Genomic DNA, 12,767 nt, shown 5'->3' with positions numbered 1-12,767 from the left:
CCCCCCCCCCCCCCCCCCCCCCCCCCCCCCCCCCCCCCCCCCCCCCCCCCCCAATCAAATGCCTTTCTCTCTTTACATGATGCAATAACGTGGGGATGTTTGACGTCTTTTGACAGTTCCAGATATGTGGATAGCGACATGAGCATGTTTTATGCGGGCGAGATAGATTAAGTTTGTCTCTCATCGTGTGATATCAATCAAGTTCGATGATGAGAACAAGAGATGAAAGGTAGCATCTAGAGATATCTAGGGTGGCATGAGGCTCTAGGCTGGCAACTTACTACTTAATCTGGAATGCAACTACAAGGGTCAAAAAATAGGAGGTGCGGGAGGAGATTGACTTACTGAACGTTACACCTCATTCCAGCATGTGGATGTCTTAAAACATTGGGTCAAGTATATATGACCGATAGAGCGCATCGGAGTTGAGCGTTGTCCTTTAATCATAATTCGCATTGTCATTCACTCACTGGAACGCATTCAACTCGTCCGCAACATGCATATATCCCGAGCCGTAACCACCGCAGCCGCCGCGGCGACTCCGCGGTTCGCCATGTATTACGACCAGTGGCACACTGCGTCTCCTAGCAAGGAGCAGATGGCCGGAATAACGCACGTGATCACCGCGTTCGCCGGGACCACGCTGTTTACAAGCGACCCGGCCAGTCCTTTCACGCCGTTCGTAGACGCAGCGACGCTCCGCAGCCAGTTCCCCGAAGGAACCAAGGTATGCGTGGCGATTGGCGGATGGGGCGATAGTTCTGGGTTCTCCGTCGGCCAAAAGGACGACGCGTCGAGGAAGACGTATGCGAAGGGCGTCGCCGCGATGCTGGAAAGTCACGGCTACGACTGCGTAGGTGAGTCGGGCGCCCGCTTCATTCAACTCACGCCCTATTACAACAGTACATAATAATATAAGCATACTAAAGCCCGATTCCTGTAGATGTTGATTGGGAATACCCCGGTGGCAACGGCGAGGATTATAAGCGGAACCCCAATTCAGGCAAGGTCGACGAGATCGCCAACTACGCCTTACTGCTCCAAGAGATCAAGTCAGCAATCGGCGATAAGGAACTCTCCATCGCTGTTCCTGGGCTCGAGAGGGACATGATTGCCTTCACACCCGAGCAAGTGCCCAAGATCAACGCCGCAGTCGACGTCGTCAATGTAAGTTGCACGTATATTGATAGCATGCTCCAAACAGAGGCTGACAAGAACTCCAACAGGTCATGTCATACGACTTGATGAACAGGTAAATACCGCAACGTCTAATTACCGTCAAGTAAGCGTCCAACTAACCCACCACCCCTCTTAGGCGCGACACCCAGACGACGCACCACACCTCAGTCAAAGCGTCCCTCGCCACCATCGACAAGTACATCTCTCTGGGCATGGACGCATCGAAGCTCAACCTAGGCTTCGCCTTCTACGCGAAGTACTTCGTGACGCAAGGGGAATGCGCGCAGCCAATCGGGTGTCCGACGGTCGAGCTGGAGGACGCGAACGGCGGGGACACGGGCAAGTCGGGCGCGGTGACGTTTCTCGAGGGCCCGCCCGTGCTGTCGAGCGGGAAGGCGGACGAGGAGGAGGGCGGCCAGTGGTACTGGGACCCGGCCGAGAGCAAGTTCTGGACATGGGACACCCCGGAGTTCATCGCGCAGAAGTTCGAGAAGATCGTTAAGGCGAGGGGGCTGGGTGGCGTCAGTAAGTTTTTCCTACCCCTGTTTCTAATTTCTCCTGATTGTCCTTTTGCCCCCTCTCCATGTGGAAAGAAGCTGACTCTTGCTCGTGCGCAGTGGCTTGGAGCTTGGGCGAGGATTCTGCAGATTGGACATACGTCAAAGCTATCCAGGCTGGTTTAGCTACGCTATAAGCGGTTAACCTTATGCTGCGTGTTTTATAGAGAGGGTTTGTTTTTGATACCATTTTTTGTAACATACATCATTTCAACTGAGACATTGAGTCTTGGACCTTTGTACATAGTACATAGCATACATAGCATTGATGCACCATATCGAATCAAATAGCATACCTATGCTTTCCAAATATAGTTGAGTACCCATCACGATATTGTGCCTGAGCCTGAGAAACCACCGTTATGATCAGATGATAGAAAAATATAAGAGAGCAAAATATACAAAGTGTAGGTACCTTGGATATTTTTAGATAGAAATGAACAAAATATATGGACCGGAAGAAAAAAAAAGTTGTATTTGATGCAACTCCAGGCAGTATTCGTCATGGAGTAGCTACTGCCACTACAGGTAGGTATATTCAGAGATTATCGGGTATCTCAGGATAATGCGAAGACATTCTGAGTATTAGGGGTAAAACGGCCCCTCAATGTGAAGGCGACTTTCCTGTCCATTAACAATTCTGTTCAATCGAACAAGGTGTTCCATTGCTCTTAGTCTTCGTCCTCGTCGGAAGAGTCGCTTTCCTCTTCGTCATCTAAATCCTCCATCTCTTCATCCTCGTCCTCTAATCTAGCAGCATTCTCCTCTAGCGCCTCTTGCTCTTCTTCCTTTCGTTTCCGTTCGTCTTCTTTCCTGGCCTGCTCTAGCATCTTAGCTTTCTCCGCTCCTGCCTTCCTCTGCGCAACAACGTAGGCGCCAACCGGCGTCTTCTCCCACTCGAAATCCTTCAGGAACGCGTCGACTTGTGCCCGGTCTTTGGGTGCGAAGTCGACCTTAGCTCGTTTACCCTCGATAAACTTCGCATTTGCCTCAAGTTTCTGAACCAATAAAACAAGACCAGCGCGAATCTTATTATTGTTGTTCCCCCCGGTCTTTTTTCTTGACTGCTTGAGCCATCGCTTAAGCATGACGATGACAGGCAAGGCAAATTCAGGGAATGCTATGTTCGTGGACCATAGGACGAAGTACTCCGAGAATAGTTCCACCACTTGCTCTCCAACTCCGTCTTGATAAATTCGCGTCCGCAAATAGGCCTTTGCGGCCTTGTAGGCCACATGAAAATCGAGAGGTTTGATAGTTGACTGCTTCGGTGACTTTCTCATTTCCGCAGAGTTGAGAACCTCTAACAAAGCTGAAGCCAGCGGAATGTAAGTTCCAGTCGACCGTGAAATGCGAAGGAGTGACCTGATCATGTGGAATCGCAGAGGGAAATAGGTCGCAGTTGGTATTAAGCGCATGGCACCGAGTGTGACTTGGACGAGCGGGTAGATGAGGGGTTTGAGCTGGGATTCCTTTCCAGCTTCCGCCTCCTTTAGCGGACTGCAGTGCTCCGATAGCACACAGGACCAGAAGTCCACAGAGTGGACATACTGCCAATTATAGATAGTTCTATAGGAGTCATTTTGGTTGTGCACGATGCTGTTGCGCAGATGGATGGCGAGTTGGCGGATGAAAGTGAAAGCTGTCGTATAACCAATATTTTGATCAAGGGCCCATAACTCGGCGGCTGAGTTCTTCATTAAATTTATTCCCTGTATCGTATTGACGTTTGTCACCCGAGATCCTGCGACTAGACCTTGGTACGTTGCTTTCAAGACGGCTTCCCTGATACCTTTGTCGCCTACAACTACGAGTCGTCGTAAAACTAAGAAAGCAGTGATTCGGGTGGAATCGCTACTTGTAGACTGCGACCAAAATCCAACAACGGCCTTGATCAAATTCTTAAGTAGCTTCCGGAAACTTAAAAGGTAAGGGATAAGGGGTGTGACAGCCGACAATGTGAGCTTGAGGGTCGCGTCGTCCGACAGCGTACCGACCAGGTATAAGATAGAGGATATGAAGGACTTTAGAAGCATGGAAAGGCTCTTAAACTTCTTAGAATCCGTAGGAACATTAACCTTGCCAGACGACGACTCTTTGACGGGGAGGTGGTGCTGAATAACTTCAGGAATTTGTTTGAGCGCGACAATAAGGATATCGTGGAACACCTCGGGGTTTGATATCTTGTAAGTTTGTTTCCCTCCCTGCTCTTCGTCGTCCTCGTTCAAGTGTGCAGCGGATCTGAATGCCAAAACCACCTGCCTCGCAGCTCTGAGTGATTTATTCTCTGACAGCGCCGCCCCCCATCGTGCCACCATAGCTTGAGTTAGCTCGTTATCAGTCTTATCCTCCTCGTCTGCGTCATCCGTCTTTTCTTGTTTCTTCTCCTTCTTTCGTTTCTTCTTGGGTTGGTCTTCTTCCTCGCTAGCACTCAACTCATCCACCTCGGCCAGGTTGGCATCGTCGAAATCTAACGCTTCGGGGTCATTCTCTTTTAAGAATTTGTAGAACTCGGGATCCTCTTGAGCAAGGGCATCCATGGCCTCTTTACTCATGCCGATATCCTCAACTTCTTCGTCGTCTGAATCTTCGCTTCCGCTTGCAACGGGCATCTCGTCAGCTGAGATATCAATATCGTTACCCTCATCGGATGAGGCATCGTCTTCTTTGGGCTCATCTCGCTTGCGTTTTCCTAACTTCTTGGACGTCTTTTTAGACGGTTGGGCTTTGTCGATTATCTCGAATCCACCACCGAAGAAATCGTCGACACTCATTTCGTTGACATTGGATGTCCTCTTAGAGCCATTGGGCTTATTGGCTTTCTCGCCGTCTTCCGCGCCCTTGTAGAACTCGGCATCTTTCGCCTTTTTAAATTGCTTCTTGGCTTCGACCTGCTTCCTCTGCTTTATCTTTGCAACGGTTTTTCGTTGATCTAAAACGCCTTTTAGATGTTTTTGCTCGAACTTTTTAGTCGCCTTGAAGTTTTTCTTAGCGCCCGCCATGATGGTTATCCGTCAGCGAGGTCGTGACGAAACAATTGAGCGGGTGAATTTGGTAGTTGATTGGATTTTTTATTTTACGGCTTGCTAATGACAAGCGCGACAACCCTTTTTTTTTTTCCTTTTTTTCTTTTTTGGGGAGGGATAAGCTTATCGCGGGGTTCTTATCGCAGTTTGCATTGGCGCTAAGGTGAATGTGGTTTAGACCGCTCAGAGTACATGGACCTAAACTCAGGTACATAGGTACCTAGGTATCATTCAAGGCCAGGTGTTAAGTAGAGATGCACATTATGCGTATAATAGATCTATTATGCCGCATTATGCGCATAATGCCATATTAGTTAAAGCTTATGTAAAATTTTACAACAAAACATAATACTATGGAATACACACAACAACCTTGCAAGTCAATTTAAAGCCTTAGAACATTCGATAATTCGTACCTATTAAAGCATTAAAACTCAAAGGAAAGTCGCTTGTAATTATTGTACGAAAAGAAGTTATACTTGCTTAGGTAAGATCAGGTTCGATTGATATACATAGTACCTAAAATATGCGTAACCCTTTTTAGTACTAGCGTACCGGATAATTAAGTGTTTGTATTCCGTTATGCGCATAATACTTCTATTATGCGGCATTATACGCTAAGCGTATAATGCCAAATGCATCTCTAGTGTTAAGTAAGCGGTCCAGTTCAACAAGCCGGACAAGGTACCTCCCTAAATCTCCAAGTAGGAGGTAGATAGGTACCAAGGTCGAATCACCTCAATCACCAATCCTCAATATTAGGTTAGGTACCTATTGACCCATTACGTACCTCTCTTTAGAGGCATCTCTTTAGTGTCTCTTTTGTATACCAACTTTATTTAAGTCTTCAGATATTCTCTCCCCTTTTCAATAATCACCAGGTACCTATTTCATCAGGTACTTATTTCAATACAAGATGAATCCTCGTCAAGCGTATGCCCCAACGCCCCATAGCTATGTTCCTAATACCGCTCTATCAGCTACAATAAATCTAGATGAGGTATGCATCTTGACCTCCGCCCTGCCCAAATCGCGAGCCTATGCTGATATCTTTATAGGAAGTAAAGCTAGCAGAAACTCGTGCCGAGAGAGATTTACAAGATTCTCTCGCCGAAATCTTTTCTATTATTGTCACCCTAGATGAACTAGAGAGGGCATTTCTCAAAGATGCTATTCCCGAAGCCGACTATACTGAGATCTGTGAACGATCGCTTAAACAGTATAAGTCAATACTGGCCGATGAAACCGTGGCTAAAGCTTTCGTGGGTCTCGAAGAGTTCAAGGCTGAATGGGACGTAAGTGAAAATGTTATACGTTTCATGGTTTCATAACTGGCACCGCCGCTAACATACTCGTAGCTTGAAGTTCCCCGGGCGACGGAGAGACTTAGAGTGGGCATGCCGTCTACTGCTGTTACTGCATCAACAGGCGCTGCCCAACCATCTGCTTCCGGAAATAACAAGTCTGGCGCTCTCATCCTCGAAGCAACGCAGGACTTTATTACCTTCCTAGATGCCTTGCGCCTCGGGCTTCTGGCAAAGGATCAATTACATCCTTTACTAACCGATGTTATCCAGAGCGTCAACAAAGTTACTGACCGAGACTTTGAGAATCGTGGTAAAATTGTCCAGTGGCTTATCACATTAAACCAAATGAAGGCGACCGAGGAGTTGAGCGAACAACAGGCCAGGGAGCTAGAGTTAGATATCAACTCAGCATATTTGGGCTTTAAGAATACACTGAACTAAGATTTCCACGGCAGAGCTATGGGAATCGTAATGGATATCGCGTCGTTTTGTCAATGATATAAGCATTGAGATAACACCGATTCATTTTTGAACGACTGATGACTTGATGACATCTGAAAGATGCTGAGAAGATGCTGAGAAGATGTGGGCCATAGGATCCCGTCTTTTAAGTTTTACTGGTTAATTGACCTAAAGAGACCCACTGATAGGGCGCAGGTCTGTCATTATAAAACTGTCATTGTAAAATATCTCACCAGGCAAGCATTTGAACCGAGGATCATAAGGTAAAAAGTATACTTACCTACCTCCTTACCTTTTGCTAAAAGACTGGACTCAAAGCTAGGTGTTGATAAGATACTGAGTCCGCCTCAACATACTTATATCAAATACAAAAAAAAGGAATTCTATCTCTCGACTCCCCCTCGCCCTTGAGGAAATCTTCGGAACTATGCAGCGGACTTATCTTGCTTTTCAGCATAACGCTAAACTTCATACTCTACAAACTGTAGTCACGGCAGTCCGCTCGGTAGCAGCTCTCGAAGAGGCCAACAAAGGGCTATTTAAACAAGCCAAGGAAGATGACCATGTTGTAGTTACTGAGCAGACTATATTTCACCCTCAAGGTGGAGGTCAACCTTCTGATGTTGGTGTGATAAAAAGCCCAGAGGGTGCAAGTTTTGATGTATTCATGGTGCGCATGAGCAGTACAAACAATGGCGAGGTGCTGCATTTTGGCAGGTTTGCGAATGCTGCCACCATTTTCAAGCCTGGAGACTCGGTCACTCAAACCATCGACAGTGAGAAGCGAAAATTGTTCTCCCGGTACCATACAGCTGGACATGTTCTCGGATCAGCTGTTCGCCATCTTCTCGAGAATGAGGTAGCAGGTTTTGATGAACTAAAAGCATCACATTTCCCCGATTCTGCTTCTTGCGAATTCCAAGGTCTTATTGAAGGAAAATGGAAGGATATTATTCAAAGTCGGGTGGACGAGTACATAAGCAAAGATATGCCGGTCGAAATTGATTGGTGGGATGAGAACGACTTCAAGGCAAACGGACTCGAAAGATTAATACCCGACCGCAAGGCAATGAGTATGACGGATGATGAGAAGTTCCGAGTCGTAAAAATAATCGGCGCCGAAGCATATCCGTGTGGCGGTACGCACGTTGACAGCACAGAGCTGTGCGGTAAGACCAACGTTAAAAAGATTAGTCGGGCGAAAGGGATAAGTCGGGTAAGCTACGTGCTGCCATAACAGCTGGGCCGTCGAAAAAAGTCGAATACGGCCATTCGCAGCAAAAGTGAAACTTGGGTAACCTGCCGGAAGCTCAATAGGGATTCGTTGCATCAGTCAGGAACGCGAAAACTTCAACTTGAGCCGCCCGGCATTCGTCTACAGACGTCGTGCAACAACTGTATCTCAACTGTAGCTACCTGCAATCTGACTCTTACGTTTCGATGGTACTCAAGCCAGTAACGCTAAATACCCAACCATTTTTTGCTAATGGCCCAACCCATCCATATATTAATTTGTATTGGAATTAGTTGTACCACCAACCACATACAGAATTTACACCGGTCGCGTTTTGAAATATTATAATATTATATTCAGTGTATATTTAATTGAAACTTATATTATTAGAAAGGTTTAATTGAAGCGAAACTAATAATATAATTTTTATACTTTGCATCATTAAAATAAATTGGGAATAAAGGTAAGTATGTTTGAAGCTGTGGAAGTGTGGCTTTAGGGGTATCACGTGACACCCTTCTGAGCCTTCTCGGTTCTGTGTGTCTGAGTGTATATTCGAGTGTATATTCGAATAACGTTTAACGTAACGCATGTACCTAGTTAAAAGCTATATCATTCAAAAGCTCTAATTGAAGCGAAACTAGCGATCTACTTTTTATATTTTTCATTTTTGAATTGATTGGAGAGTAAATGTAAATATAGTAGAATTTGTGGTTAGAAAGTATGTGGCTTATACGAACGGGGTAAATTCTGTATGTGGTTGATGGCGCGACTAATCCTAATACAAATTAGTATGCACGTGTGTCGGTGGCTTAACTAGTGTCAGAAGTGGATGAGTTGGGCCATTAGCAAAAAATGGTTGGGTATTTAGCGTTACTGTACTCAAGCCGGTGCTGCAGATCTTGTTCAATACCTGGTCTCTGCAAGTTAGCCCTGTCGCGTTTTCAGGTACCTGTCATATATAACCTTACCAAACTTGAGTGTTGTCGCCCATTCTAGTTTCAACATTTCAGCACGTGGGGGCATGCCTATGTTGACTACCTCTAACGTAGGTACGTTTCGATCATCGGAGTACGATGGAACTAGACGTCAATCCGGGTTAATCAGTGAGGCACGGCTTCATACATGCTATGCTCCCTTGCAGCAAGGTACAGGGTACCCATTTAACCTTTCGTCACTGCGGACTGCTGCAGGAAATCCAATGCCGATCGTGAGAACCTGGGAATTTTAGTCGGGAGCCGTATTTTATACATCACACCTATATTGATCTTCGTATTAAATCACCAATATCAATTCAAGTTTACTATTCGCTAAAAATTCTGCTGCCAATGCTGCACGTCAACTCACACGCCAATACCTAGTACAAGTTTAGGGACGTGGATAATGACTGGTCACTGTTGTCCTAACCAATCATTTGGACCACATGCCCGAGCTTTATGGGAAACACGTACTGACGGGTAGGTACAGAGAATTACCTGTAGGTACCTAACTCAAGACCCCATCCACGCTAAACATCTTCCAGCTTCGTTTATGTAAAGGGCGAAGGAATGTGGTGCTTGAACCGTTTGAGAGGGTACCTACATCTCGCGCTAACCGACATTGGTGTGGTTCCGTGCTGAGTGGGGCAATGGAAAGTTCAGGGTCCTTTTTATACGATACATTTTCTGAAGAGGCAGAGAATTCTAATACTCTTAGGTACCACCTAACCTTTACTCTCTTTTACATGTGAGGTATACAGTCAGATCAACGACAGTAAGTAAGTACTTCTCTTGGTCACGGGGTAACTCAAAATGAAAGCAGCCAAAGCTTTTCCGTTGGTAGAAGGTGGGCAATTAGTACCACGGGTTTTCATATATATGACCCTATGTTCAACCATCTACCTCCTCCTTTCTCTTTCTCTTTTCTTCATACCCTATAGTCTTACCGACTTGTGTAACCCAATTCAACACGCTTGAAGAATTTCAACATTCTACTCTCATTACTCAAGCAATGAGAGAGTATCATGGCTTCTCTTGGTGGTAACATTTTACCCCCTGACCCTCATGCAAATATCTATCTTGCTGGAGTAGCAGTCCTCCTCCTAGTAGGCGTATGCTATTCCACTTTACTTGTGAAGAAAGCAAAAGACAGCGAGAACCCTGGTCTCGTACAATCGTTATGGCTTTTCTTTTACACATGTTTCCTCAAACCGCACGATGGCGGCGACAATGGCAACCAGCAGGATGCCCTTGAGAGTTTTTACAAAACTCAGGCCGGCGCATATGATGCGACGAGGAAGGCCCTTCTGAAGGGTCGCGAGGATATGTTAGCCCTCGCAGCCGCCCAGCTCTCTTACCGAGCCAAAAAGGGCCCCGAGAAGCAGAGACGTGTTTGGGTAGACGTACGTGCTCAACTTCAACCCTAGCCGTGATTCACTAGCATCCCCCTAATCATGAAAACAGGTTGGTGGAGGGACTGGCTGGAACATTGAGTCTATGTCAAAATTTGTCGATGTTCCTCAGTTTTTCGACAGTGTTTACTTAGTTGACTTCTCTCCATCTCTCTGCCAAGTCGCTCGCAAACGTTTCGAGAGACTAGGATGGGAAAACGTCAAGGTCATCTGCCAGGACGCAAGAAAATTCCGCTTAGAGGACCACGAACCCTCTTATCAGGGCAGACGCGCTTCTGGCTCTCCGAACCGGGGCAACTTTTTCCAAGACAGACCTAAACATGGTGGTGCCGACTTGATCACCATGTCGTACAGCTTGTCCATGATTGTACGTACGAGCAAATCCAGTATGGGATGCATTTTCTTACACAATTATAGCCCGATTACTATTCCGTCATAGACTCGTTACCGTCGCTATTAGCTCCGAATGGCATAGTCGGTGTGGTTGACTTTTATGTTCAATCTCAAGTCGACATCAACTTCCGCAACTATACCGGCGGTCAAGCTAACCGTCATGTCAATTTCTTCGGCAGAACATTCTGGCGCGCCTGGTTCGACATCGACCGAGTCGCTCTCGAACCTGGCAGGCGTGATTACCTCGAGTATAGCTTCGGCACAGTCTTGAATGTTAACAACAGGAATTACACTCTGGGTGCGATTCCTTATTATATATGGCTGGGGATTCATAAGCAACCTCAATCGTCTAGCCTTCCGCACGAAATCGTAGAGAAGCTAGACGCCTTGGTTACCGAGTCTCCTTACCTATATCCCGCTAACCACTCGGCCGCTCTGTCTCGCGCAGTCGAAAGAGCCACGCCGGAGATCCGCTCCAAGGCTTTCGACGTCGCTATTGTCAATCTTTCTTCTAACTTGCCTCTTCCGTCTTTCTTCTATCAGAATCATCACTACAGGATATACTATGACGATCAGCTCAAGAAGCATACCCAGTTCAATGACGAGTATATCTACGCTTTCACTTGGGAAGATACTCGAGTCGATGAACGTATCCTTAAGCTCAAGTCGGATGATGTTGTGCTTGCCATTACCAGCGCCGGTGACAACCTTCTTTCTTATGCTCTGCAGGGACCGGCTAGAATCCACGCAGTCGATTTGAACCCCACACAGAACCACCTTCTCGAGCTCAAGGTAGCCGCATTCTCTTCTCTCCCTTACGAAGACTTTTGGAAGATTTTCGGGGAGGGTAAGCATCCCGAGTTCCGTTCCTTACTCATCTCAAAGATGTCCCCTCACTTGTCCAGTCGTGCATTCCAGTACTGGCTTAAGAATCATCACATCTTCACTACATCCAAGGGTGGTTTGTACGATACTGGCGGGTCGAAACATGGGATTCGTATCTTCCGCTGGATTTCCCGCATTTTCGGATTCCGATCCGCTGTCAAAGACTTAATTGCCGCCAAAACGCTCAACGAGCAGCGTGAGATCTGGCGCCACAAGATCCGACCGGCGCTTCTTTCTCGTCTAGTCTCCAAGTTCGTCGTAAGCCAGGAATCATTCCTCTGGACGGCACTCGGAGTCCCGAAGAACCAGCTTGCGATTATCGAAGAGGATCATGCGGTATCTGAAGCAGTATGCGGTCCTGATGCACGATCGAAGAATACCCGCTCCCACGCCATCTGGGAATATATGGTTAACACGCTGGATCCGATGGTAGAGACGATGCATATCGCGGCTGACAACCCGTACTACCTAGTGTGTCTCGACGGTAAATTTAGCCGGAAATGCCATCCAGACTACCTATCGCCTCAAGCACATGCCCGACTTTCTCGCCCAGGGGCGTTCGATGGGTTGCGCATCCACACGGACGAGATTGACGAAGTGCTAGCGCGCATTGCACCTGGAACCCTGACAGTAGCTGTTGTTATGGACAGCATGGACTGGTTCGACCCAGGATCCAACGCCGCCGCGGCGCAAATCGCTAAGCTCAACCGCGCGCTACGCATGGGCGGACGCGTGATGCTGCGCTCCAGCGGTCTTCGGCCTTGGTACCTAGCCGAGTTCGAACGGCACGGGTTCTCCGCTAGATGCATAGGTGAGCGCACGGGTGGCAAGTGCATCGACCGCGTCAATATGTACGCGAGCTGCTGGATCTGCACCAAGCGTGAAAACCTGCCGCCGCCGACGCCGACGCCAGAGACGGAGACGGAAGCTATGGTTGGTTCGGAGATTACATCTTTGCAGATCTGAGATGGGGTTAAATAAGGTACCTAAGGTGCCTGGGTACCTGGGTAGGTAGGTAAGTAAGTTAAATCAAATGGGAGGATAAGGAATCAGGGAGTGTCTATCCTCTTGAAAGGCACTGCGGAGTAAGAGCAATTCGGTTATATTCTAGCCACTCGTTACTATTGTCCTCACATGTTAGTCGAATACGGTATGCCTTATATTATGCCTCATGTTGATATATCAAACGTTTTCATAAGCCAAGGTCTCACGGCTCGAATCTACTTCGCGTTGAAATGCTCCATTGGATATGATTGACAATTTCACGATAACACTTACACTAACCACGTGCTTGTGAAATATTAGGTTAGGTACCTAATCCTTAATTTCAAGAGG

The 12,767-nt window shown here is 47.0% G+C and overlaps 5 protein-coding genes across 5 annotated transcripts; 4 read left to right on the top strand and 1 right to left on the bottom strand.

Moving 5' to 3' along the window:
* The first annotated feature begins 452 nt into the window (after positions 1-452).
* F4812DRAFT_121675 (glycoside hydrolase family 18 protein) lies at positions 453-1,968 on the top strand. The gene is made up of 5 exons (XM_047929469.1): positions 453-857; positions 944-1,167; positions 1,227-1,252; positions 1,316-1,704; positions 1,797-1,968. Exons 1-5 carry the CDS (start codon positions 497-499, stop codon positions 1,871-1,873), a joined length of 1,077 nt encoding a protein of 358 aa, XP_047787737.1. The 5' UTR covers positions 453-496; the 3' UTR covers positions 1,874-1,968.
* A 229-nt stretch (positions 1,969-2,197) lies between these two features.
* On the bottom strand, positions 2,198-4,828 carry F4812DRAFT_121669 (Noc2-domain-containing protein). The gene has a single exon (XM_047929468.1). The coding sequence runs from the start codon at positions 4,736-4,738 to the stop codon at positions 2,408-2,410; it is 2,331 nt and encodes a 776-aa protein (XP_047787736.1). The 5' UTR covers positions 4,739-4,828; the 3' UTR covers positions 2,198-2,407.
* Positions 4,829-5,460: 632 nt separating this feature from the next.
* Positions 5,461-6,734, top strand: F4812DRAFT_121647 (ESCRT-1 complex, Vps28 subunit). Its single transcript, XM_047929467.1, has 3 exons — positions 5,461-5,762; positions 5,821-6,057; positions 6,121-6,734. Exons 1-3 carry the CDS (start codon positions 5,679-5,681, stop codon positions 6,508-6,510), a joined length of 711 nt encoding a protein of 236 aa, XP_047787735.1. The 5' UTR covers positions 5,461-5,678; the 3' UTR covers positions 6,511-6,734.
* On the top strand, positions 6,590-7,950 carry F4812DRAFT_121631 (ThrRS/AlaRS common domain-containing protein). Its single transcript, XM_047929466.1, has 2 exons — positions 6,590-6,794; positions 6,850-7,950. The coding sequence occupies exon 2, from the start codon at positions 6,959-6,961 to the stop codon at positions 7,766-7,768; it is 810 nt and encodes a 269-aa protein (XP_047787734.1). The 5' UTR covers positions 6,590-6,794; positions 6,850-6,958; the 3' UTR covers positions 7,769-7,950.
* Positions 7,951-9,048: 1,098 nt separating this feature from the next.
* On the top strand, positions 9,049-12,675 carry F4812DRAFT_438664 (uncharacterized protein). Its single transcript, XM_047935020.1, has 4 exons — positions 9,049-9,222; positions 9,288-10,145; positions 10,207-10,521; positions 10,572-12,675. The coding sequence occupies exons 2-4, from the start codon at positions 9,768-9,770 to the stop codon at positions 12,396-12,398; spliced, it is 2,520 nt and encodes an 839-aa protein (XP_047787733.1). The 5' UTR covers positions 9,049-9,222; positions 9,288-9,767; the 3' UTR covers positions 12,399-12,675.
* Positions 12,676-12,767: the final 92 nt, after the last annotated feature.

Source organism: Daldinia caldariorum, assembly GCF_022478825.1.
Source record: "Daldinia caldariorum strain CBS 122874 unplaced genomic scaffold F4812scaffold_15, whole genome shotgun sequence".
In the NCBI taxonomy this organism is placed as follows: Eukaryota; Fungi; Ascomycota; class Sordariomycetes; order Xylariales; family Hypoxylaceae; genus Daldinia; species Daldinia caldariorum.
Note: the sequence above shows the minus strand (reverse complement) of the source record. Positions and strands in the feature narration are given on the sequence as shown.